The sequence below is a fragment of the Hyaena hyaena genome, unplaced genomic scaffold (assembly GCF_003009895.1).
Source record: "Hyaena hyaena isolate Hyena2069 unplaced genomic scaffold, ASM300989v1 scaffold_891, whole genome shotgun sequence".
Taxonomy (NCBI): domain Eukaryota; kingdom Metazoa; phylum Chordata; class Mammalia; order Carnivora; family Hyaenidae; genus Hyaena; species Hyaena hyaena.
In genome coordinates, this window is record NW_024081525.1 from 218788 (window position 1) to 242533 (window position 23746).

Sequence of the window (23746 nt, forward strand, 5' to 3'; positions counted from 1 at the left end):
TGCAAAGCAACATAACAGCATAGGAAAATCTCCCCCTAAATCAGGAGGCGAACTCATTCTGGAAATGATGGGCAGTTTGTATTTTCACGAACTTCTTTCCCGGCAGAACATCAACACCTCCCCCTTCCACCACCCCCACCCCATCTGGTCTGCCTCTCTCCGCCCTCCAGTTGTTGTCGAAGTCTGGGGGTTGGGGCTGGACCCCCTGATGGCATAAGAGCAAAACGCGAAGGCGCAATCTGGCTGCGTGGAGATCAGAGCGCACGGAGTTCGAGGGAAACTTTTATTTTGAAGAGGCCGAAGGAGGGGGGGCGCTTCATTTCCTGACAGCTATTTACTTAGAGCAAATGATTAGTTTTAGAAGGATGGACTATAACATTGAATCAATTACAAAACGCGGTTTTTGAGCCCATTACAGTTGGAGCTAGAGGGAGAAAAACAGAGGAGGGGACTACAGGCGAGTTCTGCAAGCCGTGGACCTACTTTTTGCTCCATATGTAGGATTTTCATTACGCATTGACATAGGAGGAGAAGGTAAGAAAGGAGGAAAAAATGATTTTTGTTTCTAAGAGAAGTCCCTGATCAGGCCCTTTGGGCTAGAAGTGAAGTAACTTCACTCAAACTTTAGGCGATGAGAAAAAAAAAAAAATGGAGTTGAATTCCAGCTGTGTGTCCAGAGTCATTTATTTTGAATAAACTTTACTTGGAGGAAAGATAACTATAGAGTTCGAAAGTCTCGGGATTTAAAAAAACACATTTTCCAGACCTATTTTTAAAAGCGGTGTTTTTCTAACAGCTCTATAGCCTCCCGAAGAAATTGTTTAGGCTTACATTTTTGAGGTTTCTTTCAGGGCTGGGGGTGGTGTCTGCGTATCCTGGGACGGGCACCAAGTAGTGCTGGGAGTGGGGGCAGAGGTGTTTGCCCTCTTCTTGGCAGTAGGTCCTGGACGGCGACAGGTTTTTAATGAGTATTTTCATTCCTCGCCCGCGGTTTGGCGGGACAGCGCTGCAGCGGGTGGAGTGGAGCGCCGCTGGAGGCCTGGGGGGGTGAGGGGAGAAGGGCGCCGAGCTGGGCGCGCAAGGGCTGCGCGGAGGGTAGGGGTGAAGGGCTCCGGCAGCAGAGGGCCGGACCTCGGGGTGGCAGCCGGGGGCACATGGCGCCCGCCGAGGGCGCGTAATTGCTGGACGGCGCAGCGCCGGGTGCGAGCCGCGGCCAGACTCCGCGCAGCGGTGGAGGCTGCAAGAGGAGCAGAGGGGGCGCGGCCGCGGGCGAGGGTTTGGGAGACCCCCGGCTGCTGGGGAGCGGTGAAGTGAGAAGCAGCGAGGGCGCCAGCCCCGCGGTGCGCTGGGGTTGCGCGCCCTGGCGCAGGGGCGAAGGCGGCGCGGGCGGGCAGGCGGTCTGGAGTAATGACAAACACATTTGGCCCCGAGTGAAGAAGTCGTCGTTGCCTCGCATTCCAGCAAGTGGGATTTGAGGAATTTCGAACTGCGCTCCAAGGGGCCCTCATTGTGCGCTGTGGTCCCCACCCCCACTCGTCTCTGCGCGCCCCCCTTGCCTCCGCGGAATCTTTTTTTTTTTTTTTGCAAAGTCCGGGGCTCTACCGCTGCCCAGTCCCAGCCACAGGAAGGACAAAAAGGAAGATTGCCAGAGAAGTGCAGAACTTCCTTTGGGGAAGCTAGGGACGACTTGGAAGGGAGAAACTTGGTTCCCAGGTAAGAGAAAGGTGGTACGGGAAACGCCCTCACCGCCTCTCTCCAGGCACCTGAGCTCTGGCCACCCCCCCGCCCCTTCGCGTGTGCGTTTGCTGGCCGGGATGCGTGGCCCTCGCCCCTTGCACTCGCCCTGCGCCCCTGCATCGTCTCCAGTGCCTGTGTCTGTTCCGCTCTGCGCCGGCCTCCCTGCCAGCCTCGGAGCCGGCTCCCCACGCCCCTCCCTCCTCCGTGTATCCCCTTGGAAATCGGCTTTTACTCGTGAGATGAACTCCCGGCAGCGCCGGGGGGGGGGGGGGGAACAGGCGGCTTACGTTTAGCTCGGAAACAACTGGGATCAGCGGTTCTGTTCGGAAAGGGTCGCAGCCAGCTCAGAGCGAGAGGGACTCGAGCACGGCTGCCCTCGGGGCCAGAAGCCGTGGTTGCCTGGCCAGGTGTGCCGGCGCCGCCAGGGTCCTGGCCAGGCGCCCCGACGGGAGGCCGTGCTGGGCGGGCTGGGCGTCTTCCCAGCGGCCGGAGCGCGCGTCCCTCTCTTTGCCTCCTTAGCCCTGCTAAGACCTCAGGACTTCAGAAGGGTGGCCTGGAAGAACCTGCCACTCACGCCGTCTCCCGGGGTGAGAGGCAAAGCCGGGCTGGAGAGGGAGCGTGCACGGCCTCTGTCAGGTCCGGACTGCCTTGAGCCGGGCCCGGCTGCCTGGAAAAGCCCTGGGCTGTGCCGTGTGGGAAATGGCTTTTTGGCTCCGCAGCCGAATTGCTCAACGTTTTGGACCGACTCGTCTCGCCGCAGTCGCTCCAACCAGAACAAGGCAGCTTTTTAGAGCAGAGAGACCATCGGGCAAACGGGCGCGACGATCGGCCGCACAACTCTGGGGACTAACACCCCGGAGCCCAGCAGCGTCGGGGCCGCTGGCGGGGAGGAAGAGGCGCTCCCGGCTTGCGCGCTTCACCCGCAGTCGTGCTGGCTCGGGTTTTAACATCCCTCGCCTGTACCCGCATCTGACCCACTAGGAGTTTAGCGCTGCTGCTCTGAGTCCCTTCTTACTCTTCCTTTCCTCTGGGGTTCCTCCTTTCCACAAGCCCATGATACACGGGGCCCTTCCTCCGCGCCCCGACAGGCGAGGGCCCGTCCATCCTCGCTTTGACGCACTGGTCAGTCCCTGCGTGGAGGCTCCTGCGGTCTTGCGTTTGGTTTAACCCGAATGTAGCTGGGGTGAGTCCCCAGGGCGGGGATGGGAGTGGGGGTGGGGACTGGAGGCGAAGAGAGGAGGTACAGGGGGGAGGCAGCGGGAGGCAGCGGGTTGCTGACCCGCGGCCCTTGCACCGGCCCTTAGGAGGACGGAGAGGGACTCGAAGCGGAAAGCTGGCTCCCGGCCCCAGGTCTGCTTTCCTCCTGGGGCGCGGACTGGGGAGGGGAGCAGGGGGAGGGGCATCGGGCCGGGCTTTCCAGCTGCAAACGCGTCTGGCGCCGAGGCGGGCCCGTTTGGTGCCTCCTGGGGACGGGCCGTGGGCGGCGCGCGGCCCTGGACGCGTCCTGCGGACGTGGTGGCCAGCGCCTTCCTGCGGACTCCGGCGGGCGGGACTCCTGGCCTTCGGGGAGCTGCGACAGGGTTACATGCTGCTGATGGGCGCGTGGCAGTTCTGGGGAAAAGCTGGGAGTCAGCTCGGTGCCTGAAAGGTGGGGCTCCCGACGGTCCCCTGAGTCAGACTTCAGGGGGCCCACGCACAGCACCAGCCGTCGGGGTGTGAGGGGAGGTTCCGCGCGGGACGCGGGCTCTGGGGCGGATGGCTTTTCCCCAGTGCCCTCTAGTCGGGCTCTGCCGCTCCGTGTCTTCTGCTCAAGTGCCTCTTCGGCATTTCCTTTTGTTTTAAACGGAACCGTACGCCAGGAATCGGTTGGAAAAACGGATTGGAGTAGCTAAAGAGGACCTTGGACTTGGGGCGCACCCTTCCCAGCCAACTGGAGTCCTCCCTTTTCCCTAGAAAGGGAAGCGAGGGGCGCAGGCGGGCACGAGTGTGTGCTGGGCAGCGGGGGCAGAGGCGACGAGCGTCCGGCGGGGGGCGGGGGGTGCAGGGGAGGCCGGTTCTTGAAAGTCGAGGGGTCGCAGTTTCCAGCTCCCCGCGGCCTTCTCCGGGAGCGGCTGCCCGCGGCCGTGTCGCTTTTGGGCCCATAGGAGGCGCTAGCGCGCGCCTGTAACCCTAAACCCCCCGGCCCCTCTCCCTCCACCCCGCCCGGCCCCTCTCCCTCCACCCCGCCCGGCCTCCTCTCAGGTCTCAGCCGAAAACAATGCAAACGCTTAGCGTCGTGCTTGGGGCGCCGCGGCCGCCGCGGCTCTGAGGCCCTGAGCGCGGCCGACAGGGACGCTGAGCTCCGAGCGGGCGGTCGTCGCCACCAGCCCCGCGGCGACCGAGCTGCCCAGGGCGTGCGGGCGGCGAGAGCGGGAGCGGCCGGCGCGGGTTGCGGGGGCGGCGGGCAGGAGGCTGGACGGTGCGGACCCTCCGCCGCGAAGGCGGTCGAGCTGCGGGACAGGCTGCGCTGTCCGGGCCCGGGAGCCGGAGCGGCCGGCGGCCGGGCGAGCGAGCGGGCGAGCCGGGTAAGATTCGCGGGGCTGCTGCGCCCTCTAGTGGCCTCCCGGAGCGCGCGCCGGCCCGCTCTCCGCCACCCTTGGGCGCTCTGCACCGCGGCCGCGTCGGAGTTTCAGCACCGAGCCGGAGGGTGCCGGGCCCACTAACATGGTCACCCTTCCCGCTGCTAGAGGCCTCGGAGAGACGCCTGCAGGCACGGTGGGGTTCGGGAGGCGCTGGGGGGTGACTCAGGAAGGACTGGAGGGATAGGGTGCAGGGTTGGGGGAGAGGTTGGGAGCGTCGTAATGAATTACGTGTGGGACAAGTAGGGTGTAGGGTGCCGGGCGCTGTTGGGGGGTAGCCGCCGACTTTTGTTTTGAGGCCCCTCGCAAGGTCCCCTGCCGCGCGGGCGGCCCCTGGCTGTTTGTTTTACAACCTTGCGCTATTGAGCCACGGGAACAGTCGTTTCCAATCAGCCCGAGGTTCCCGGCTGCGCGGCCGTCGCGGCCCCCGCGGCCCCCGCCGGGCGGGTTTACGAGGGGTGACAATGGCCTGCGAACAGATCGGCTGCGCTGCCGGGGCTCCGGCGTCACGGTCCCCACCCGGCGCGGCCCAAATGGTCTCTCTGAGGGCGGGTGCCATCCTCGGGGGGGGGGGGAGAGCGTGGGGGAAACCAAGCCCTGGATCACCCCGACATCCTCTCCGGTGGCTTCTCCTGCCGAGCCCTCTGAACCTGTGCGGCCTGGGGTGGCAGCGCCGTTTTCCGGGCCCCCGGGACCCCGCTGCCCCAGCGGACCCGTCCGCAGAGGGTGTCTGACCCTCGCCGCCTTTCTCCTGGGGCCCTGCGGACCGTTAAGCTTTTCCGGCAGCAGTTTCCCTATTCCTGTTTCCAGTCTGTGGACTCTGAACTGAGGCCGCCACGAAATCTAAAAGTATGATCCAAGAAAGGAAGAGATTGGAAGTTAAGATTGGGGATATTTTAGCACAGAACTTTTAGCGGCATCTGGGTCTCCGTGGACCCCGGGACGCAAGTCCTTGGACCAACACTGTCATCTGCTGGCCGCACTTGAGAACTGCAACGACCCTCTGCGGGCGGGGGGGGGGGGGGGGGGGGGGTAGGGAATGGGCTTCCCGGAGATTGTAAGCAAGTTGCGCATCAGAAAATGCGTTTTCTGCCTGATAGGCCCAAATGGAAGATGATGACTGGCTTCCTTTTCCTATGAAGTTGCAAGAATCACTGGGCTGAGCATATTTGTTTTGTGGACCTTTGTGTGGATTTTTCGCCTTAGTTCATTCTTTGTATTTGTGTAATGAGCCAAGTGCTGACCTACGACATTTGATTATCAGAGCAGACCTGTGAAGAAGTTAGGCAGATACTTGCATATCGTTTTATGAGTGAAGCCCTAGAGTGGGGAGCTTGATGCCCTTGAGTTCAAATGCACTGTAAGTTACTACACCCAAGGTTATCTCATTAGGAGTCACACCACTTTGGTGGCAATCAGAAACAAGTGTCATTTTTGCGTTCCAGGGTTCAATATCTGGTGCAGGGAGAGCAGAAAGGTTTAGGAGCTCAGATTGTCTCGTAAAAATGCTCCCACTTAAAACTCCTCTAGCCAACACCCATCACGGGAATGTCTGATGGAGCTCAGAGAGATCAGAACAACAACAGGCTCTGGTGGGGTGCAGATCCTAGTGAACACACCCTCTATGAAACGCCACCAGTGTAGACCAGCTTTTGCATTGCCTGGGCTGAAGTTACCGGTAGAACAGTAGACTGAGCAGAAGAGTTGTTGCAGGGAAAAAGCAGGATATGTAATTTTCACAGTTAGAACTAACTTAGAGCTGAAATTCACTGAACCTCGGAAATTTGAACCTTACAGTCATCCGTGGCTTTGGGGACTGTGAGAGTCTCCTGTGGCCTTTAATCATGTCAGGGTGGGGTGAAATTCAATATTCAGTGGCTCTGCAGTGGGAGACATTGAGCAGTTGGTGATCGGGAAGCTAGCTCTCTGGCTTTCTGAGAAGAATATCACACGCCTACTTCTGGAAACAGTGCCCGTGTTCTATTTACTCTTTAGCTTAGCAAGTTGTCTTTGGTTATTGAGTTCTCACTTAATAGCTCTTCGCTTCTGTTTGCAGGGACAGAGGTGACAAGTCGTTAAACAACAGCAGCTGCAAACATTTCTTTTTCTGTTCACGTGGCTGTATATATAGGTTCCTGTTAAAACAGCTTTGATAGTTCATCAGGCCTTCATGGACAGCGAGTTTAGATCCACTTCTCCACTATGCAGGGGAGGCAGGGCAAGTTGAGTGACCCCTGGGCCTGACTGTCTCAGTAAGTAGAGGTTGAAGTCGCTGCTCTGATGTCCCTGTCATCTAAAACATTTTCTGAATCTGCAGGAAGAGTCAGTATAAAAACCCCATAGCTGCAGTTTCCGAAGCACTTTTCACTAAACTCTGTAGTTCAGTCCTTATAATAACGTAGAAAGAAGCCAGGAAGTCAGGTGTAATAATTAGTCCCTCTTCATAGAAAGAGAGCCCGAGGTTCAGAAAGACGGACTGTTCAATATGGGATGAGTCTAGCCCAGGGCAATTTCCATCGTACTTCTGAGAGAAGGAGAGAGACAAAAAGTGTGAGGGAACCACAGGTCGCTCGCCTGACCGTGAACGTGGCAGACCTCTCTTTTCCTGGTGATTTCTCTAACTCTTGGCTGTGCTTTTTTGCGTTGCGGTAGAGAACTGAGGCTGAAACCCAGCTTGTAGTTGTCACGAGGGACGTGATTATGATTTTTTAAAAACCGGGTTTGGATGGAGTCTGTGAAGCGATTTGTTCTTGCTGACTCCTGCCATGCCAGCTTTCTCTGATGTAAGCGTAGCCTCACTTCTTCTGTTTGCACATCTGACTTTTGGATCAGCTCCAGCGTAGGGGCTACTGTGTAAGGATGAGCCTTTACACCCAGAGTAGGGAGAAAAGCGCCAGAAACAGCAAGCCGGACCCTCAGAGAGTCTCACCACAGGGCCAGTAGGCAGGGAGGCCTCCGCCCTCTCGGGCTGTTCTCCATTACCTTCCTATAGAACACTCTGCGATTATTCCCGAGGAAATTGTCTGAGTTACAGATGAGTAATGACATGAGACTTCACAAACACGCCTACGTTTCCAGCCAGAGAACTACTTCTATCAGAGAAGGGAGTTTGAAATCTGAAGCAAACACGTGTTGATGCTCAGTGTTCTCATCAGCATCGCTGGCTCTGAGGCCCTGTTTTCGTGGCCCGCTTTGTATGTCAGTAAATAATCCTCCCTGGCAGCAGGTCCACTGTGTCTGGATGCACAGAAGGAAATCTGGCGGGGCTGGGCCAGGGCAGAAACGCTGCTCAGAGCCTGCCCTATAAAAGCAGCGAGCCCTTCTCTTCAGCTCGGGAATGCTTTAAAGATGCACCGTTGGCAAGCCCTGCTGAAGAAATACAGGATATAAATGTGATAAAACCCAAGACATCAAGCTGGCTCTGGAGGGCTCCTTTGAAGTTCGCTAAGTGGATTATCAGTAGGAGGCTGATATTTATATGTACAAACACACAGGCCGTTACTGCTAATTGTGGTAAATCAGGCTGGCCAGGCTGGCTCTGGGGCCTGCTGTGCCCGTCACCACAGCAGTGAGGAAACTCTGCAGCCCCCCCACCCCCACCCCGGGCACATGCCAGGATCCGCAGAGGCCATCAGCCAGCCAGCATTGTGCAAATTGCATTTGGGTTCACAGCACCGCGATTGTACGACTCTCTCTGGGGTGAGCGGGGAAGGAAAGCAGGGCCCCAATTTGCATTAGGAAATAGTGTTGGGCGGGGGAGGGAGGGGACCCACAAGACTGAAACACTGACCTTCCCTTGAGGGAGACCATATGGTGAACCGAAGAGAGCATGGCTTTTGTATCACATAGACTTTGTGTTAGAATTTTGGCCTTAGCACTAGCTGTGTGACTTGGGATGAGTCGCTGGACTTCTCTGAGCCTCACCTGACACTTAACATTAAATATGTCTCAAGGTTATTATTTTTTAATGTGTTTAATATAGAGACAGAGCATGAGTGGGGAAAGAGCAGGGAGGGAGGGAGACACAGAATCCGAAGCAGGCTCCAGGCTCTTAGCTGTCAGCACAGAGCCCGATGTGGGGCTCGAACTCATGAACTGTGAGATCATGACTTGAGCTGAAGTGGGATGCTCAACTGACTGAGCCACCCAGGCGCCTGTTCCCCCCACCCCCGACCACACTGTTGTTACCAGCATCCTGCCTTTCACTTTCTTCCTCATCCGTTTTCTGGTAGAATACAGTGACGCAGAAATCCGGTTTGTGCATATGCCCCACTTTGCCACCTGAAAGCAGAAAGACATGATCCGACTTCCATAGAAATGACTAGGCTGTTATCCGCTGGCTCTTCTCCAACCAACCAACCAACCAAAAACAAACCCTCGCAAAACTACAGGGGCTAAACGCAGGCATACACTGAATGTCTCTCTTTTGTTGTGGTTGATCCGTTTGTGTGTGTTAAGCCCATTCACTCAGGAATCGAGAACACATCTCTTCATTTCCAAAGCCAGGGGTGGAGCCAGTTTGGTCCCATGAACTCCTTCCATTGCATGCATGGGGCTCTGAGCGACTCAGGGGCCCCACATGTGCTAGGTCAAGGCTTCGGTGACTTTCTTATGGCATATCACAAAGCTTGCACCCCTGCCCGGGCCCCTCAGTGAGTAGACTTGAGACTTGGGTGCCTCCACACCTGCAAAGCCGTGCACCGTTTTTTCGTTGGCCTTGGTCAGCTCACATTATCAGTGGCTTCACGTGGGCAGTGGTGGGGGAGATAAAATAAGGTAAGTGGGGATGTGCGTGAAAAGGAAGAGCTGAGGGAAGGGGGACTTTTCAGGGGATTGCCCGGAATTGGCTGTTCAGTGGTTTCTTTCACCGGGGGGCTCCCCGGATCCTTCTTCGATGTTTCCCTGCTTTCCTGGCCTGTGTCTTCTGGACACTCAAGTTTCAGTCTGTCTCCCCACTTCTCTTTCGTCGTTCAGATTCTGTGGCAGGAAGTCAGAGTCAAAGACTTGGCTTCTGTAGCTCCTGCCACCGGATCATGAGCCTCACTCGTTGGTCTCTGCGGGATTTTATCCTGTGGTTTCCTGCATCCTCTGAAAGCTGGGCATTTAGCCATGCTGTTCTCTCCTGTGCCCTCTCCCTGCTTCACCTCCTTTTCTGCACCATCCACTCTGTGTCCTGGCCTTTGGTGCCTTGTTGAGCCTGGCTGTGAGTGCAGCAGGCCCTTGGGGAACGTGGGCCGGGAGCCCAGGCCTGAGGCTGGTCCCGGTCTGGGCACGGCGGAGTGACATCCTCTCAGTGACGTTGGTTAGTGGGACGTTCACAACCGCCAGATCAGAATGGCTTGCAAATATGGAAATATGTGTTGTAGCCCAAGCATGCCTTTCAGAGTTTGTAGATGATGTGAACTTCATGTACTTTCTGCAGCGAAACACAAGCAAAGGACGCCCTATTTTGAGTGAAAACAGCTCCAGTTTGGAAGCTGAGTACATAGATGTGCTTGTGTTTCACATTCTTAATGTAAATGGTTTAAAAGGACCAGTCAGTTGTCCTATGCTCTTGGATGCATTCTAAGACCATCAAGCAAGACTTTCCGGAATTTGAGAGGCGCCTGCAGTCAGATAGGGTTTGAGCTTCAGGTGGTTTCTGCCTGATCTCGGGGTCCCATCGGGCTCTGCGATTACTGCTTTAACCGTGAATTTTAAATCGAGGCGTTTTTCGCTAAAACGATGCTGTTAACATTTTAACATTTGCCATCCTGCAAAGCACAAAAAGAATGAGGCTTACCAATCTTTTCATTGGCTAACGCTGTTTCTGTTTGACTTTTGATTTTCCAGTTTTCCAGAACTATGGGGACTTCCCACCTGGCGCTCCTGGTGTCAGTCTGTCTCCTCACAGGTATGGGCCCAGTTCTCCTTGAGTTCCTTGTTCTGGGAGAAGACTTGCTTTCCAGGTTCTGTGCTCCGGGAGAATATTAGCCATGCTCTGCAAACGCAGCCCACAAGAGTGAAGGAAAGCAGAAAATTATGAGAAGTTATCTAGAAGGATCACAAACCTTCAGTCCCCTTTGCTGTATTGAACAAATCCCAGTTCAAAAAGAATTACAGCCTGTGGCAATTTTAGTGTATGCACGATCCCGGCCTTGAAATGTGGGAGGAAGAATAGCCTAAATTTCCCCACCATTCTGCTATTTTTCCTGGGACTTGGATCTCTAGTAAAGGGGGTCAGTCAAGAGACCCTCAGGAATGTTCAAAAAATAAGCGATGGAAAATTCTCTCTACAGGAGAGTTCTTTTTACAGGACATCAGACCTGTCTTAAGTGGAAGATGCCTAAATGGCCGGAAAATCTTAGGGCTGCCTTTTCCCTTTGAATCTAATTGGTAGCATATTTGACTCTTGGGGACTCTCACTAATGCTTTTCTACCAGGAGGAAACTACCTGGACCGTTGGTTGAAATGTTTATTGGGAATTTGTAGTTTCTATCCAGATGTTCATTCATCACAGATGTTCATCAAGAACCCAATGTTTTTCTAATGTGAGGAGTTAACTTAAGTCTGTTAGTGTCTGTAGGGCCTATCTACACGGGCATGTTAGAATTGAGCAAGGCTGGTGGTTTGGTAGCTTTAAACTCCAGCAGGAATATGCTGCTTGTGGTAGGAGAGGTGACCAGATGCCCTTACGACTTCTGCTGTAAGCTGCAGGAATCCTAGTGGGCACACATTGAAGTTTGGTGGGATTCATTCCCATATTTGGCTCCAAAGGAGATGAGACCATTGATGACCAATTGAGCCATAATAGCTCTTCTATCAGTTTTACACACAGAGAGAGCTAGAGTGAAATTTTAGGTCCTAAGATGAACTTAGGGTTTTCACTCTTGGACTTCATGTATTCTTTTTTTTTTTTTTTAAGTTTATTTATTTATTTTGAGAGAGTGAGAAAGCAAGGGAGGGGCAGAGAGAGAGAGAGAGGAAAAGAGAGAATCCCAAGCAGGGTCCTCAGTGTCAGCACAGAGCCCGACACAGGGCTCGAACTTACGAACAGTGAGATCATGACTTGAGCCCAAAACAAGAGTCAGATGCTTAACCAACTGAGACACCCAGGTGCCCCCGACTATTCTTACTTCTTAAGTTAGGATCTACATCATCCGGCTTGGGTTTCTGGGAGGTCATTAGAGAGAAGGCACACCAGAGTGTCGTGAGAAATGGAAAACGTGTAATTCTTGAGCACAAATCTGCCTTGTGCCTTGTTCAGTCTCCCTGCCCCTGTTCTCATCCTGTTTCTTAGTAAGGGAAACTTCCGTAGGGAATGTGGACAATAAAGAACCCATATGTGCTTCAGCCTATGCCGTCCTGGGATATTTTATGGTCACCCATGACCGTCTAAAATATGGAATTGGGATCAGATGTCCTCTGTCCGTTTGAGTGTTTGGAGGGGTGAATCTCGGGGTTTGGGAGGGGGGAGCTATTGAGGCTTTTGGAGCCTTCGCTGCTCTCGGCAGATGCAGCGGCCGTTATAATGGGGGGCCTTTCATGGGTATCCAGGCTAACGGATTTTTGCGTAGAAATGGTCATTGTTCATATAAGCTGCTACTGTTGCTTCTGTCAGTGTTCCGGGTGAGACTGTCCTTTCTGGCTGCATCCTATTCAGAGTGCGTTTCCTTTTGCAGGGCTGAGCCCAGCCTCCTGCCAGCTTTCATTACCCTCCATCCTTCCCAACGAAAATGAAAAGGTCGTGCAGCTGAATTCCTCCTTTTCTCTGCGGTGCTTTGGGGAGAGTGAAGTGAGCTGGCAGTACCCCATGTCTGAAGAAGAGAACCCCAATGTGGAAGTCAGAAATGAGGAAAACAACAGTGGCCTTTTTGTGACGGTGCTGGAAGTGGTCAATGCGTCGGCGGCCCACACGGGGCTGTACACTTGCTATTACAACCACACTCAGACAGATGAACATGAGATCGAAGGCAGGCGCATTTACATCTATGTCCCAGGTGAGCTGGGGTGGGTCCCCTGGGCCAAGCTTCTCATCCTGTCTCTCCTTTTAACTGTATTCAGGTTTTAAAAAACACAAAAATAGTAAGTATCTATTGGAGAGAATGTGAAAAATACAAGAAGACGCACATCAGTCAAGGTCCTTTGTGACTCAGTTATCGAGAAACATATCTTGTTCACATTTTGGAAGTGTGTTAAGTTTTGGAAATCATTTTTATTATGGCACGTCTTTTTTTTTTTGGCATTATGCAAAAACATCTGAAACGTACTCATTTCTGTTCAACCAAGTCTGACAGATATTTGCTGTTTATTTATTGCATGTCCGGCATTATGCCAAGTGTTGGGGACACAGAAATTAGGTAGGTCCTCTCTTGGAGCTGTTTGTAGTTCATTATAATAGCTTCCAAATAACCAGGCTATTTTTCAGAGTGAATAAAACATTTATTTACTCTTGATTAGTTAGATGGGCTATTTTTTTCTTTTTAATTAAAATGTGGGGGCAAATTCCGTACTAATGAGTATGTGTCCTGACCTGTGAGATGCAGATGGCAAGACAGGAGTGAGATGGGATGAAGCATGCTGGGGTTGGATTGGGACGGGAGGAGGCTGTGGGAGGAAATGGGGCGGGGGAGCGTGCGGCAGGGCCTGTGAGGGCCGTCGGCCAGAACTGTAAGCGGGACTGAATGGAGGAGAGAGGGAAGGCCGGGTAGATGAGTCGGGGAGCTCTGTGGGAAGGAAGTCTGGGACTCCTGCAGCCTAAGGGGCCCCAGTTCCACGCAGTCCGTGGCTGTGGCTGGCCACACCTCTGGAGGGCGTGGCCTTGGGTTGTGATGGATTTAAGGGGATGGTAGCTGTGGCTGGCCACGCCTCTGGAGGGCGTGGCCTTGGGTTGTGATGGATTTCAGGGCCAGCCCCTGTAGTGGAAGATTGTGTGGTGCCTTCTCACAACAGCCCTGCTAATCGGCTAGCCTTTGCCGTGAGCTTGAGGTTCGTTTGGTTTACCACCCACCTAGCATTCCTTGTGCACTCTTTGTGATGATCTAAATCTAAATCTGTGTCATGTCTGTATCTGTATCTTTGTCTATCTCTTTCTCTATCTAAATCTATATTATGTATGTCTGTTTCTATTTATATCTGTACCTGTATCTTCATCTGTATCTATATCTTTACATCTATATCTATATGCATATCAGTGTTCTGTCTGTATCAATACCTGTTTTGGGGTACCTGGGTGGCTCAGTCGGTTGAGTATCTGATTCTTTATTCAACTCAGGTCATGATCTCATAGTTCCTGGGATTGAGCCCTACCTTCAGCTCTTACACTGACAGCGCAGAGCCTGCTTGGGATTCTCTCTCCCTCTCTCTGCCCCTCCCCTGCTTGCACTCTCTCTCTTCTCAAAATAAATAAACTTAAAAAAAAGTTACATCAGTATCTATACTTACATATCTGTACCTGTACCTGTACTTATGTCTGTATTTTTGTACCAATATCTATATCTGTGTATATTGGCTTCTACCAAGGATAGTTGTTAAAGGAAGGACCATGATGTTTTTAAAATATTGCACAGCTAGTGAATAATGGTAGGGAAGCTGTGCATTTTATTTTACTTTATTTTGTTTTATTTTTAAAAAATTTTTGATGTTTATGTATTTTTAAGAGAGAGAGAGCATGAGAGGAGCAGAGTGAGAGGGAGACACAGAATCTGAAGCAGGCTCCAGGATCTGCGCTGTCAGCACAGAGCCTGACGCAGGGCTCAAACTCACAGACTGTGATATCATGACCTGAGCCAAAGTCAGAAGCTTAACTGACTGAGCCACCCAGGTGCCCCTTTTCCCACCTTTTCGAGTTTTTTAAAAATTAGCTGCTCTTATCCTCTGTAACTGTGGGCACCTCACAGATCTAGACCCTCTTCACTTTTGTGACACTCTTATCTATCAGAACCTTCCTTCCTAACAGTAAAAGGTTTTGTTTCAAGAAAGGCAGTTATTTAGAATTATCATTCCAGTGTTGTGCACACATAAGTGCCCCTTGCTTTGAAGAGAATGGTCGGAATGTGGGCTTGTTAAAGTTATATATGAGTCCTGGAGTTTTGATCGCCTAAGCTTGTCTAAAAATTCTTGTTCCCCCCTACCGCCAGCACAAACATCACCCAAGTAGGCCCTGCCCTTTGTCAGTTAGAGATCTTTTTGTTTGTAGTCAGGGGGAGTAAGGGGCCCTTCTGAAACTGACGTTTGAGTCTCTTAGTACTTAGTACTGTAGTAACCTACATAACTGGGTTTCTTTTGAAAATAAAATTATCAGGTTATGGAATTACAAATTTTATTTGTTACTTGACAGATTATTATTTATTTATTTTTTAATGTTGATTTATTTTTGAGAGAGAGAGTGTACACACAGGGGAGGGGCATAGAAAGAGGGAGACACAGAATCTGAAACAGGCTCCAGGCTCTGAGCTGTTGGCACAGAGCCTGACACAGGGCTTGAACTCATGGACCAGGAGATCATGACCTGAACCAAAGTCAGATGTTTAACCAACTGAGCCACCCAGGTGCCTCACTGACCAATTATTTTTTATTAGACACGTTTCTATTAAACTTGTCTGCTTTTCAATAATCCTAACTATAGGCAATAAGAATTTTTGAAATTATGAATATTTTCTTTTGTTTTGAATGGACTTGATTATTGGTCATTGTTTTAGTAGTGTTTAAATTTTGATTTCAACTTATTTATATTTATCACCAGCCTTTTTTATTGGAGTACAGGCCATTTGGTGTTGTTCATACTTGATTTTTAAATTTTATTATTTTTTAAATGTTTATTTTTGAGAGAGACAGAGCAGGAGCAGAGAGGGGAGGGGCACACACACACACACACACACACACAGAATCCAAAGCAGGCTCCAGAACAGAGCGTGACGCGGGGGTTGAACCCACAAATTGTGAGATCATGACCTGAGCTGAAGTTGGTCACTTAACTGACTGAGCCACCCAGGCGCCCTGTGTTCATACTTTAAAATCACCTTCCAACTGTGATGATGATTAATGTCAGTGTGGTGACAAGTCTGGATATATGTGAAGGTATAATTCATTCTGATGTGATGAATACCAGCGGGATAATTTTTCTGTATATGTGTGTAAAGGTGAAATGAATGCCTAACCTTCTTTTTTCTTTTCAAAACCACAGACCCAGATGTAGCCTTCGTTCCTCTAGGAATGACGGATTATTTAGTCATCGTGGAGGATGATGACTCTGCCATTATACCTTGTCGCACAACTGACCCCAAGACTCCCGTTACCTTACGCAGCAGTGACGGGGTGGTCCACGCCTCCTATGACAGCAGACAGGGCTTTAATGGGACCTTCAGCGTCGGGCCCTATATCTGCGAAGCCACCGTCAGCGGGAAGAAGTTCCAGACCATTCCATTTAATGTTTATGCTTTAAAAGGTACCTGCACCTTCTCTTTCCTTCTTTAAAGAAGAGTTAAAGGCAAAGTGATTAGATGTATGTATGATTTTTTAAAAAATCATAGTCCCTGGTGACGGAGACCCTATATATTTGGGGATTTAGGACCCCCACCTTTACCTTACAATGTTAGGCTGCCCTCTGTGGCTATAATCATACCAAGCTTAGCATTACTAAAAGCAAGTGCTTCCTTACTACTGTAAGATTTCATATTTCATCACTTAACTTCAAAATGCTGTAAGAAATTCTTTTCTTGAATAAGCCTCTTACTGATTTACCCACATTCCTGACCACAGAGGCCCTAAAAACAAACACATACCTGTGGGGGGTTGGATGCCTATATTAACTTCAGTAACTTAAGAAAGGTGATTGTGATTTTGAGAAAAGCTCGTGATTATGATTATCCCTTTGATGTGCGTGGTTAATGTGAGTGGGAAGGTATGACACATGTTTGGGGCAGCAGGTGTATTGAATACTCATGTGTAGGTAGGTGGCAACAGGGTGCCTTGAACTCTCAGTAAGGACTTACTTTATGCCAGCACTGTGCTAGGTTCTAGAAAAAGGCTGGGAATTGCTGGGGAGGAGGGCGGGAGAGAGAAGGAGAGAAATGATAGGGTAGGAGTGCCCCAAGCAGTGCTGGTCAGTTGGTTGACTGAAGGTTGGTTGATTGAATGAATAAATACATCCATAAAGGTGATTACAGAAGAGGAAAGCCATCATTAACCCCAAGGCTCAGGGAGGTGACGTTCTGTTTAATTGGAATTCACTTGTACTATTGTTACCGTTTTGTGTGTAGGTATTTGTGTGTATGTGTATATGTGTAGGTGTGTTATTTTATAACCACATGCCAAATTATGTATGCCAACACAACATCAAGGCTCCTGAGACTTTAAAAATTTCATCTTGATTGCAGTGGTTTGAAAATTATTTTTCAGGGTTTTTAAAAAAGAAAGCAAACCCCAACCTTAGAAGATTCTAACTGTACTGTGGCTATTGAGGTCCTTGTGTTTGTTCTTTTTTTAAATAGCAACATCAGAACTTGATCTAGAAATGGAAGCCCTTAAAACTGTGTATAAGTCAGGGGAGACGATTGTGGTCACCTGCGCCGTCTTTAACAACGAGGTGGTTGACCTTCAGTGGACTTACCCCGGAGAAGTGGTAGGTAGCTTCCAGGCTCCTGGTGGAATGGAGCGGGTCACCGCAGGGCTCAAAGGACCCGTCACTGACAGGGCAGGACAGGATGTGAGCTTCTCTGGACCTCAGCCTGCCGCCTCTGCAGTGAGCTCATTTGACTCGATGACTTTCTGGCTCTTCGGGCAACGGGAGGGGCTGAGACAATCGCTGGACCAGGCCCTTCAGAATGCACAAAGGTTGTACGCTGAGCCTTCTTACTCATGAGTCAGAAAGAAATAGGAAAGCTCTATGGCTACAAGTTAACAACCAAGAAATTAGAGAAGCAAAAGTGGGTGGGTTTTTAAATTTATTAATTGCTGAGAGAGTCATTAATTCCCGTTTTCTTGGCTCCCATCCTTTTGGGTTTTGAGGCATTTGATAATGTCGATGGCCCGCCCCTTTTCATTTCTGCTTCTTTGCCACCCAGGACGCTCCTCTCTCTCCTTTTGGCCTGGTCTTTCTTTGCGTGGCTTGCCTTCAGGGGGCAGGCTTAGCGTGGATCATTCGGCAAAGATTGAGGGATGTTTGCTAAATCCCAGGGTCTCTGCTAGAAACTGGCCCATGCGCCAGAGGAGAGAGGAGTGTGGCGGAATCAGGGAAGGGGAACCACATGCCACGTCTAGGTCATTGGTGATTTACACACAGGGTCTCCTCCATTCTGACACATTGTAATAAGTATGCAAGAGAACCATGTGTAAAAGGCTGTGACTGTTCAATGGAGTGATGATCAGCAGGGTTTAATGCAGCGACCTCACGGAGAACAAAAACCATATATGTATTTGTATATGGTTATATATATGTGTATGTGTATATATGGTTATGTGTATGTGTATGTATGTATAAAATACATATTTTTGCCCTTCAGTCCTGATTTGCAAATTTCTGCTCCCTGCTCCTTTTGGCATTTGAGAGCTTCTCTCTCTCTTTCTTTCTTTTTTTTTTTTTAATTTTTTAATGTTTTATTTATTTCTGAGAGAGAGAGAGAGAGAGAGAGAGAGACAGTGTGAGCCAGGGAGGGTCAGAGAAAGAGGGAGACACAGAATCCGAAATGGGCTCCAGGCTCTGAGCTGGCTGTTAGCACAGAGCCCGACGCAGGGCTCGAACCCACAAACCGCAAGATCATGACCTGAGCCGAAGTCGGAAGCTCAACCGACTGAGCCACCCAGGTGCCCCAAGAGCTTCTCTCTTTTTATCCATTTCTCCCCGGTCCCGTGCTCTTACTGGCCCCCTTTCCTTTCTCTCTGGGGCATCTGATTGGAAGTTGGGCATTTTCACATATTACCTTATAGACCTCATGCACTGAAGAGACATTTATAGTCCAGTATGTGTACTTCTTCCCTGAAATACGAGGCATTTTGATTTTACTGTTCACACTTGATTGCCCTTCATCCTTAAAACATAAACATTTCTTTTCATTTATTGGAGAGAGACATTTCCTCCCACCCCCACCCCCAAACCACAGTACATGCTATTTGAAACAAAAAATATATAATCAAAGTATTGCTTTACAATACAAAGTTTTCATCAGATAATGATCGTGCAGATTTACTGTTGTAACATTAGAAAATTCAGAGAAACAGAGGAAAAGCCGCTTCCCAGAACATCACCATTAATACTTTAGGGAGAAAAATCCTTTCAATACTTTGTATACAAAATAAATAGAACCGTTAATGGGTATTATACTTTAGATAGTGTTTTGTTAGATCCTTTTTCCTTCGGTGGTATAGCCAGACACCTTACTGTGCTGTTAAATGTCCTCCTAAAACATAATTTTCTTTTTTTTTTCTTAAATACTTTATTGTCAAGTTGGTTTCCATAGAACACTGAATGCTCATCCCAACAAGTGCCCTCCTCCATGCCCATCACCCCCCTTCCTCTCTCCCCCACCCCCATCAGCCCTCAGTTTGTTCTCAGCTAAGGAGTTAGCTTAAAAATTTTTTATCAGATTAAAAAAAATTTTTTTTTAAATGTTTATTTATTTTTGAGAGAGAGAGTGTGAGTGAGGAGAGGCTGAGAGGGAGACACAAATCCCGAGCAGGCTCCAAGCTCTGAGCTGTCAGTACAGAGCCCGAGGCGGGACTCAAACTCATGAACTGTGAGATATGACCTGAGCTGAAGTCATGCTTAGCCGACTGAGCCACCCAGGCACCCCTATCAGATTTTATTTTTTAGAGCATTTTTACGTTGACAGCAAAATTGAGTGGACTGTGCCGAGATTTCCCATGTAGCCCCTGCCCCACGCACACACAGCCTCTCCCATGATCGACATCCCCACAGGGCAGTTCACCACCAGATGGGAATCCACACAGGGGCCCCATCAACACCCAGGGGCCAGAGTTTACATGAGGCTTCACTCTCAGGAGCTAGCTTCTTAAAGTTGGTCTCCCTCCCCTTCTGCTGTATTGTAGAAAGGCAAAGGCATCACAATGCTGGAGGAAATTAAGGTCCCGTCCATCAAGTTGGTGTACACCCTGACGGTCCCCGAGGCCACCGTGAAGGACAGTGGAGATTATGAATGTGCTGCCCGCCAGGCCACCAAGGAGGTCAAAGAGATGAAGAAAGTCACCATCTCTGTCCATGGTACATTGTGCTTTCTAAAATGTCAGTCATCCATGCTGCTCAGGATTGACCGTGTGGTAATCATTACTTAATGGAAACTCTCCCCTGTACAGAGAAAGGGTTCATTGAAATCAAACCCAACTTCAGCCCGTTGGAAGCTGTGGACCTGCATGAAGTTAAACACTTTGTGGTGGACGTTCAGGCCTACCCCCCTCCCAGGATATCCTGGCTGAAGGACAACCTAACTCTGATTGAAAATCTCACCGAGATCACCACCGACATAGAGAAGATTCAGGAAATAAGGTAAAGAGACACCCTTCCCCTGTATTCCTGTCCCTCGTATGGTGTGTCTGTCGACAGAGTGAGGCTTGTGCATATCTTACAATGCAAACCAAGAATCAATCTAGGAAACTGAACAAACCGGCACAGAAGACATCTGAAATCAGGTACCTTTAATGGTAACGTTGCCATGTGGTAATACTATGTTGATGACTATGTAACAATAAAATAAGAAGAAAGAACTGAAGAGTTCTGTTCCCAATGGAAGACTGTTTCCTGTCTCCAGGAAGGGATGGAGGAAGGCAATAAAATTGGAATCTCTTGGATGGAATATACTCTGTGACATCCACCATCTGTGTGGCAACTAGACATGCCGATGATTCCAGTGACAAGGCCGTTATCACATAAGCCTACACAAAACGAAACATCACTGGTTTAATTTGAAACACATTTGGCCTGGTGAGGCCTCCACAGGAAATCAGGGTAGTGTCTGTCCAGATTTGGTTTGGAGGAAATGTACAATGAATAGTTTAGATCCCTGCCCTCTGATGAGATAGTATACTGCTCTCACTTCTTAAATAGGTGTGAAGTTAAGTCACATCAGCCTCAGTTTCCTCATCTGTAATGTAGGGTTACTAATATCTTGTATACTTCAAGGTAAGGAATTAGACAAGATGACATTTTGAGGTCCCTTGCAGTTAAGTTTTTTTATTTAAAAATTTTTTTATATGTTTATTCATTTTTGAGAGGGGGCGAGGGGCAGAGAGAGAGGGGCAGAGAGAGAGGGGGAGAGAGAGAGAGAGAGAGAGAAACAGAATCCAAGGCAGGCTCCAGGCTTCCAGCTGTCAGCACAGAGCCTGTCGCAGGGCTCGAACCCATGAAACATGAGATCATGACCTGAGCTGAGGTTGGACGCTTAACCGACTGAGCCACCCAGGCGCCCCATTTTCAGTTTAGTTTTAAGCTCTGATTAGAATCCCAGAGCAGAAGATACATCTGGAGGGACCGGCTACTCCCACGCAGCGCCCTCGTCAGAAACGTCCCAGGGGAACACAGGTCAGTCCTTGATTTCCAGTCTCAGGGAAGAGGGGAAGAAGCCTTTTCATCCATTCACTTAATCTTGGGATTTGCTTTCCTTTTTCTGAACTAAATCCCATGTACAGTTGAGAATTGGTATCTGAGAAAATGGAACTGTACAGCCTCTGTGGAACAGCGAAGGAAAAAGCGTCACATAGCGAATCTGGAAGGCTTTCTGATTAAATGAGATGGGGGCACGCAAAGAGGTGGGCAGTGCCAAACTCTCCATTAGGTGGGAGGCCAGAGACGAACAGGGTAATCCTGGCACAGGGCTGTAGGCGCGCCATACTCGAGCCATGATCAATAGTAATGACCGAGCAAAGCTCACCAACCGAGAGGTTCAGGAAAGCCACCTGTCACAGCGATCAAGAGTTCCTCTAGCACCGGCCGCCAGTTCCTCTTGTGGGCGAGGGAACGTGAAGATGGATACAATGGGGGGGGGGGTGTGTGTGTGTCTGGCTTCCTACAGCTTAGAACTAGCGGATCCCCCCGTTTTCCTGGCTGGGCAAGTGCAGGCAGTGAATGACGGCGGATTGTTTGGTGACACGCAGCCAGGAGTGCCTGCAGGGACTCACTCTGGAAGTCCAGGCCGGAGAACTGTCCGGTAAGATGCAGCAGAGGAAAAGCCAGCTCAGTGTGTGCTTCTGTCCCCCGCGCTGGTGCACAGCACCTGGGATGGGACGACTCGACATTTACAGGGTACTTCTGAGCCTTCAAGATGCTTTCCCACGTCTAATTTCATTTAACTAATTCTGAAAATGACAGCGGGCTGTGCATACAGTTATCCCGTGCTACGTGTAAGGAAGCTGAGGCATGGAGAAGTTCAGTAATGCCCACAGTCTTCTTGTCTTCGTGATTAGCGCTCCCCCTCCATCCCTTGCCTTTCCCTGCTGTGATGATTTATAAAGAAGGGGACTCATATGGGCAAATACTTTATTCATGTACATACACAGAGCTAAATGTCATAACACATGTAAGAAATCTTTAGCGGAAATTCCCTTCAGTAAAGTATGAAGAAATAGATTTTCTTAGTTTATTTTTAATAGGTGACAGAATCTCGTGCTTTCAAAACATTCAGACATCAAGACAGTGCATTGTAGGGAGCCTCACTCCGTTCCCGTCACCATTTTCCCAGATGCCTCTGCCTCCCCATGCGGAGAAATACTTTTATTAATTTCATTAGGCTCTTCTGAAACCTTCTGGAGTTTCTTTAAGCAAATACCAACAAGTAGGAATGTTATACCTTGGTGACCTCTCCGTATGAATTTATACACCATGTCCTCATTCTTTCTTCCAATGATGTCCCATTGTTTGGTTGAACCACTCAAATGATGGATACGTAGGGGAAGCAAGTGTTTTTTAAAAGGTAAACCTGAAGGTTTGTTTGTTTTTGTTTTGTTTTGTTTTTTAAAGGGAAGTTGGTGGGATATGTCTACTTTCATTCAGAAGTCAGGCTTTAGCAGAGCTGATCGCTGTTCTACCCACATAAATTATCACTCATCTCACGATGTCTGGTCTTCTTTTTAAGAATTAAAGTGTTGGGGCTCCTGAGTAACTCAGTCGGTTAAGCATCCGACTTTGGCTCAGGTCATGATCTCACAGTTCATAGGTTCGAGCTGACAGCTCAGAGCCTGCTTTGGATTCTGTGTTTCCCTCTCTCCCTGTCCCTTCCCTGTCCCTTCCCTGCTCGAACTCTGTCTCTCTCTCAAAAAGTAAATAAACTTTGAACAATAAAATAAAATAAAAATTAAGTGTTGGGGTGCTTGGATGGCTGAGTTGGTTAAGTGTCTGACTCTTGATCTCAGCTCAGGTCTTGATCTCAGGGTCATGAGTTCAAGCCCTGCGTTGGACTCATGCTGGGCATGAAGACTACTTAAAAAAAAAATTAAGTGTCTGTAAGTCAGACCTTCAATTTGTAGAAAGTACACTGAAAATCCCAGAAAAGTGATGATGTGGTCAAGAAAATGAGTTGTTTTTACCTTTTTTTTTTACAAAAACAAAACTTAAATTGAACGTAGTAACTGCTTGAATGGCTGGAATCTATTTGGCTATCACTTGCTGAAACAAAGTACTTTTCTTGTCAGATATCGAAGCAAACTAAAGCTGATCCGTGCTAAGGAAGAAGACAGTGGCCATTACACGATTGTCGTTCAAAATGAAGATGACGTGAAGAGCTATACTTTCGAACTCTTAACTCAAGGTGTGTAAGGGTAGTACAAAGGTCGCGTTAGCTCAGTGAATAAGGGCACAGGTGTCCCTCAGGGAGAGTGTTGCACTTTCCTCCCAGGTTATGGAGAGAAAAGCAACACTTTTTGGGGAGAAGCAGGAGGTGGAGATGCCACATGTCAGGGAAGGCTTTGTTGGGCTTATGAATTCACACAATTCTGGGAAGTTCCAGTCTGCTTTGAAACACTATGACAGGGGAATTCCTAGGTTACAACACCACCTGCTTCGCAGTCTGGTGCCTCCAGTTCTGGGAAGAGGAAAATGATGCGTGGTTTGTTTTTTTTTTTTCTTTTTTTTTTGTCCAGATGACCTTATGTTGTTCTGGAGAGTTTTTGGTCTTTTTGCTTAGCTTCCCTTGAAGACATTGGACAGTGGCCCTTAGCTGCCAGGGAGTACCTGTTTACGTTCAGGTCCAGCGCCCATTCACTGGGTGCCTACTGTGTGCCAGGTACTGTCTTAGGTGGCCCCACTTGACTCTCCCAATAAATCTGTGATGAGGTATTAACATATTTCTTGTTTGTTTGATCATAGGGACGCCTGGCCGGCTCAGTCAGTAGAGCATGCAGCTCTTGATCTCGGGGTCATGGATTCGAGCCCCACACTGGGTGTAGAGATTACTTAAAAAACACAGTCT

General features: G+C 49.7%; 1 protein-coding gene across 2 annotated transcripts in view; it reads left to right on the top strand.

Annotated features, from left to right (window-relative positions):
• The first annotated feature begins 350 nt into the window (after nt 1-350).
• The window catches only part of PDGFRA (platelet derived growth factor receptor alpha), a 49764-nt gene continuing 26368 nt past the window's right edge, over nt 351-23746 (top strand). Inside the window, exons 1-8 of one of the 2 annotated variants that reach the window (XM_039220466.1) lie at nt 351-534; nt 10188-10248; nt 12017-12334; nt 15520-15780; nt 16826-16956; nt 19380-19551; nt 19644-19833; nt 22971-23086. In XM_039220466.1, the coding sequence (XP_039076397.1) occupies nt 10200-10248; nt 12017-12334; nt 15520-15780; nt 16826-16956; nt 19380-19551; nt 19644-19833; nt 22971-23086 (1237 nt within the window). In that variant the 5' untranslated portion in view covers nt 351-534; nt 10188-10199. Of the gene's footprint in view, nt 535-3348; nt 3386-10187; nt 10249-12016; nt 12335-15519; nt 15781-16825; nt 16957-19379; nt 19552-19643; nt 19834-22970; nt 23087-23746 lie in introns of those variants that run through there. The other variant, XM_039220467.1, reaches the window with a different exon arrangement.